The sequence below is a fragment of the Heteronotia binoei genome, chromosome 5 (assembly GCF_032191835.1).
Source record: "Heteronotia binoei isolate CCM8104 ecotype False Entrance Well chromosome 5, APGP_CSIRO_Hbin_v1, whole genome shotgun sequence".
NCBI classification, from domain to species: Eukaryota; Metazoa; Chordata; class Lepidosauria; order Squamata; family Gekkonidae; genus Heteronotia; species Heteronotia binoei.
In genome coordinates this window covers 167,117,860-167,123,889 of record NC_083227.1, presented here as the reverse complement: position 1 = coordinate 167,123,889, position 6,030 = coordinate 167,117,860, and the positions used below count along the sequence as shown (strand labels likewise).

Genomic DNA, 6,030 nt, shown 5'->3' with positions numbered 1-6,030 from the left:
AAGCTGAACTGCCCCTGCACTGCAGGCAACTGATACCGTCTCTGACACTATCTGGTGATTATGTTAAAAATACATCTCAAAGACAGTTGTACTGGGACTAATCTCAGTGAGTTACAGGTAGGTTAACAGCTGTTTCTTTTTGCTTGAACTATAAGAGGAGTTTAGCCTACGTAATTGCATAATTTATGATAAACTACACATGTAGGACAGTCAGACTGCTCCTTTTCCTACCCTTCTAGTGCATGTTTGTTATTCAGTAATGATCCTGGACCAACAGTTATCCTACACTGGCTATTTCCATCCAAAAATATTACGGCTTACCCAATTGTGGGACTTTGAGAAGTAACTACTACCAATTATTGTAAGGGAGATAATTAGTCCCCTAATAGGAGATGCCCCATGCTGTGCTTCCAACTGTGGGGTAAAAAGACTGCAGTTAAAACTGACAAATATCCACAATACGTTTTTATTTTTAAAAGTCAGTATTCTGAGTGATTTTCGGCATTGAATGCTGACCTGTGTAGGTCAAAAGCAATAACGTGAGCCTAACCATATAACAGGGAAGCAAACTGCCACTGCTTATAACCAAACACTAGTGAAATATTCAAGCCTCTACTGCTGCTTCAGACATTCAACAGCAGATAGTGCCTCCAACTGGCTGAAATCCCATCAAGTGTTCTTAATGTTTTCTTTTTAAAAAAGAACATTGTTCTCGCCACTTCAAGGATCTTTAAGTATCCTACATAGGTTCCAAAGATGTTCTAAGAGCCAGAAACCAGTGACATTTTGTAAAAGAGTGTATATAGAATATCTGGGATGTATGCTCTTTTATAAACACTTTGATTTATTAACCATCCAGATAGCCTTATCACAGCAGATGGTAGATTAGCTCAAATGGTGCTCCTGTAGTATATGAGTTGCACATTTAACACTTACAGGTATTTTTCTGTCCTCAACAAAGGTGCCTGTTCCATTAAAAAGCCCTAAAACAAAGGAGCAATTCAGAAGTTGTTCCCGTTGCACCCCAGAATAAAACTGGAAGTGATATAATTAGATCTCTGGAAGATCTAATTAATATTCTCATTTTTCAGTTTCATTACAATTGCAAGGAATATACCAGAGGCTTTTCTACAAAGCTGTCGAGTCCAGCCACTCACAGCAACAATACAATTCATGGCTGTCTGTGCCAGGGATTACATCTCAGCACTCAGAACACTTAACAAGAATAGCATACAGAATCCAATTGGCAGCACTAAGGATAGATAAAAAAGCAGGTCATGTCCACAGCAGGCTATTACCAAGCCAACAGCCACAGACCTGTGGTTGCAGTCCAAGAACTCTAGGCACACAATTCAAAACAAGGACATAAGGGCTGGTCAAAGGCTAAAATCATGATACTTGGAGTTCCATTTGTCCTAGGCAAGCCTTTGGTAATTTTAACCAGTTTTTCTCTAATATGCTGATGGTACAGAATTAAGTGCAGAATAAGTTTCTACCTCCTTAGCTAGGAAAGAGGCACAGAATAATCCCTGGTGCTGGATTGGAGCATGCACAGCAGAAAACTAGAACAGGTTTAAGCAACAGCAACTGGAATTCAAAATGAAACCCCCACAACCCACTGCAATATTAAAGAGAAATGGGTAAAAAAAAAGGCAGAAATGCAGTCACAAACTTGCTGCATACCAAGAAACTCCACAGCAGTCATTTTTCATCAGCTACAGATAAGGAAAGCTGAAAGTGGGTTACTACAGCCAGCAGCACAGATCAGCTAGCTGTGACTGCATCTAAGTTCACCTTCAATAGGAAGATATCATTTGGCAGAGATGAAGTCAGTTGGATGACCCCATGGCGGAAACTTCAGGAGTAATGTTAAGCAAAGGCTGTGTGCCTTGTGGTGCAATAGGAGAGGTATATTGCTGGGTGATTCAAGGAAAAACATGACAGACCACTTCCACTATTTGGGGATTACAGGTTTAAAAAAAATCAGCAACTAAGTCAAAGTTCTTAGTTCTCAGGATGGGGGGAAGAAAACAATAAATGAACCAATGAAGGAAGCTCTCCCAGGTATAAAAGTATGGCAAGTCACCTGCTGCCATGGCAGCACTCAGTCTGTGGGCAGAGCTATTTTCCTTCTCTGTTTTAAATAATTATGTACATCAGAGACAGTCCAGCCGAAGGTTATTTCACCAAGGGGCGGGTTTTATCATCGTCACTGCACTGGTGGGCTTTGTACTTTTTCACTTCAGCCATATATTTGGCCCATGCATCTCCTTTACTTGTCAAAACCTACAAGAGACAAGAATGGGAAGGAAAAACAGAAATTATACAGAATACTTGCATTTTCATAGTTAAGAGCCCATACATAGCCTAGGGCCTCTGCCTAGGAAAGCAAGTTACAGTATACTCCTTGTTGGGACTTCAACTGGAGAAGCCCCTTGCTCAGCAACTGGCTAGACTCTTAGCATAACAGGCCACACAAGACTGCCGTGAAGATTAAATGCTTTCTCCATTGGTAAAGCATGAAGGAAGGGTTTGTCTTACGATCCTCTGACAACAAAGTCTGCTGCTGACCAGAGCAGGAGTGGGAACTTCAGTACACTGTCATTTGCTAACCCACAGAAAACAGGCTTTCATGCAACACGGTTGTTCAACTATTCTCTTTCACAAGACAATCTTTGCAGACAGTCTTTTTGAACTGATTGGTCCTCAAAATTCAACTACTCAGCAGCTATTCAAACAGAAAAAATACGGCTTTCTTCATGAACAGGTGCAACACAACCACCAATCTTGGATGGCATGAGGGCAGAAATGCCATAGCTTAACCTTCCACCCTCATTAAAGCTGGCTGGAAAAAACAGGAGGTTCTCAGTCACACTTTTATGAGGCTGATGCTGCGCTATGGCCTGTCAGTCGGCTGTCTTTAAAACTTACCACAAGCCTTCTCCCAACTTACCTCATCCTCTGTCTTTTGTTTCTTGGCTACCACTCCTGTCTTCAGGGCTAGCTTGCTGCCCCCTCTCCGCTTGCCCACCTGGGTGAAGGGATAGAAGACTGCAACCGTTATAGGAGCCCTGGAAGCTGCAAGGGGAATGTTGCCCACTATATAACGGTATAGGGAGTCCTTCAATTAGATCATCTTAACTCGCCATCACACCTGTCAGTCTGTACAGAGCTGCCGAGCGTTATTTACACCGTTGCGCTAGGAGGGTAAAATGGCACCTTAGCAGTGTTCAGCAATACATCTGTACAGTTAAGCCCAAACATAAAAACACATGACAAATAGCAAGAAAAGGGAAGTATCCAAACTGTTTCCACACTTGCTTCTACTTATGAAATAATATCACTGAACTTTCACTGACTCCCTTTCAACATCACTGTCTTACTGTGGCATATATATGAAATGGTTTGATTATCTGATAATTAAGTCAATGGAACTGTGCCCCATAGACTAATAAAATTCGCGCGAGCCAAATGCAGACTGCTAAAGAATGAGCTGTTCATTTATATACCCAGTGCTGTGCATGCTAATGTCACTCTACATCAGGAGTGGCCAAACTGCGGCTTGGGAGCCACATGTGGCTCTTTCACACGTATTGTGTGGCTCTCAAAGCCCCAACTGCTCTTCTGGGTGGCTTGGAGAACACATTTAAAGTTGCTTTCTTTCCACTTTTCTCCCTCCCTCCTGCCTTGCCTCCATCTATTTACCTTCTTTCCTTCCAGCTCTCAAACATCTGATGTTTATTCTATGTAGCTCTTACATCAAGCGAGTTTGGCCACCCCTGCTCCACATGATCTCCATGCATCAAGCAACCTGGATTCCCAACAGCATTTGAAAACTTAAAATTCAAAGTTTCATATTTCATTTTTAAAAAGATAATTTCTATTCCAAAGGGGGGAAAAATACACGATCCAAAATAAGAAACATAAGAAATTAAGAGTAGAATTCAGTGATCACAAACAGGTGCCACAGCATCCCGCTTGCCTCTTAAACCCGTGAACTGTTGTTTTACGTCCCATACTCTGCCTATCTATTCCCTGCTAATGTCACTTCAATGATGTTTCCACCTCCATATCACAAATAAATAAAATACACACACATTCTGTTAGAATGGCAATCAAATCATGTCAGGAAAGGTAGCTTATTTTCTGGCTATTCCATTAGAACAGGATGCCCTCCCTGAGTTATTAAAATCTCACCAGAGACTGTGCAATCACGTCTGCATTGGCTACCATGAAGACTGGTAGCTTACCAGCAGAATCTAGAAACAGTACCCCAGTTAGTACAATGAAAGGGGTTAATTTCCATTCCAGAAACTATACTGGAATAAAACTTTCTACAATAGCTCTTCTACCTGGGATAGGCAGGAACAGTGTGTCATATTCTCCAGCAACAGCAGTTGAGAAAGGAAAAATATGTCTGCTTTCACATAACTACAAGCAAGTTATTATTGTCTTCCTCTAACCGCTTTTCAAAGCCTGTATCCATCCAAAAGACATTTCTCCAGAAGCCAGGTAAAATAACGCATTAGGCTGTGGCATCTGCATGTAAACAGCAAAAAATCCTTGCACATCTACTGCTTTTGTTTTAAAGCAATCTTCTATACATGTCATTATAACTAACTTTCTTTGATCCACAGAAGAAAAGCATTTGACACCGGTGGTTTGTTTTGTTATTTGGGCTTTCTTTTTTTTAAAAAAAAATGTATTAAGTTACAGCCCCGAATACTGAAAAATTTTGCCTCAATCAAGTAGTAGAGGCCGGGGCAGAATTACCTGGACCCAGAGAGAACTGACTAAAATTACAATCAAATTGGAAACAAGTTGCAACGGAATAAGTAGGCACGATATAATTAAAACCTGTAAATGAATTGCACATTTAGACTTGATAGTAGAGCTAACTAAACAAATGTGGTATCCGAGCACATTACATTTTCTCCTTATATACAGTAACTTCCCTAAACCTCAGCAACTGTGACAGCAGCACCCCCCCCCCCCCCCAGTTACCGATTCCAAACTTTGCACTCACTTCAAAGCCAATAGTAAGAAACCCAGGCAAGGTATTAACTTGCACAGCAGTTACTCTTACTGAACACAACAGCATTATAAGCACGTCGGTGGGTTTAAAAACAAAACAAACACTCAAAAGCATCTATGCTTTAAAGAAAACCAGAAGAGAGGCATTGAATGCCCTCTCTCCCTTGCTAGAATCCTGCTGTGAACAACTGGGCCCTTCAAAACAAAGAACCCCTCAGCAGAGGAGAGCGAGAGATGGAGGAAGCGGAAGAGTCCGCATGTGCTTAAGGGCAGGCAGGGTGCCAACCGGACGGGAGGATAACCGAAGCCGACTCATGTGCTGGATTCCTACCTTCTTCTTCTTCTACCTACACAGAGCAAAGCGACTATTTGCTAAAGAGAGCAACCTGAGAGAAGCCACCGGGTCATTTATTAGAAAGCGGCGGCTCCCCAAAGAAAGCAGCTAGAGGCTACAAGGGAAAGGAAGGAAGGTCAGTGCCCGGGTCCCTTACGAAGCTAAGGGCGCTCCCGCTCCGCTTCTTCCCCGCAGGCTCCTGCTCCCCAGGCGGCTCCGTCCGCGGCTCGGCCTCTTTCTCGGTCCCCTGCGCTCCCGCACCACTCCTCCCGCCGGCCGCTGCGGCCTCTTCCATGTGCCGCTTGAAGAGCTCCAGGAAGGAGCCGTCGTTGGCGAAGACGTTCACCCCGCCCGCGGCCGCCTCAGCGCCTGGCCCACCGCCTCGCGCCGCCATCTTGCGCCGTCCCCCCCTCCTACTTGAGGCGGCGCGCCGCAGAGCACGATGGGGGAATAGGGCGACGCCGCGGGGCACGCCGGGATGCCCACGGGGTTCGGAGGAGCCGCCGCAGACGTCAGGAGGGGAGACGTCGCTGCGTCACGGACGTCACGCTTCGTCCGAGATGATTGACAGGTCCCCTGCACCAACCAGAGAAGACCGTGTGGAAAACGTTCCTTAGAAATCCGAGAGGCGGGGTTCTGAAGCGCTCCCAACCAATCAAGGC

At 44.1% G+C, this 6,030-nt stretch overlaps 1 protein-coding gene across 1 annotated transcript; it reads right to left on the bottom strand.

The window, feature by feature from the left end:
* Window positions 1-450: 450 nt before the first annotated feature.
* Window positions 451-5,848, bottom strand: TRIR (telomerase RNA component interacting RNase). Its single transcript, XM_060240657.1, has 3 exons — window positions 5,526-5,848; window positions 2,954-3,031; window positions 451-2,286 (listed from the first exon to the last, which is right to left on the bottom strand). The coding sequence occupies exons 1-3, from the start codon at window positions 5,760-5,762 to the stop codon at window positions 2,179-2,181; spliced, it is 423 nt and encodes a 140-aa protein (XP_060096640.1). The 5' UTR covers window positions 5,763-5,848; the 3' UTR covers window positions 451-2,178.
* Window positions 5,849-6,030: the final 182 nt, after the last annotated feature.

Excerpts from the sequence above, each read along its gene's own strand:
- TRIR (XM_060240657.1), bottom strand. The coding sequence starts at position 5,762 with ATGGCGGCGCGAGGCGGTGGGCCAGGCGCTGAGGCGGCCGCGGGCGGG. Across the intron at positions 3,032-5,525 it reads GCGGGAGCGCCCTTAGCTTC|GTGGGCAAGCGGAGAGGGGG; the intron begins GTAAGGGACCCG and ends CCCTTCACCCAG. Across the intron at positions 2,287-2,953 it reads AACAAAAGACAGAGGATGAG|GTTTTGACAAGTAAAGGAGA; the intron begins GTAAGTTGGGAG and ends TGTCTCTTGTAG.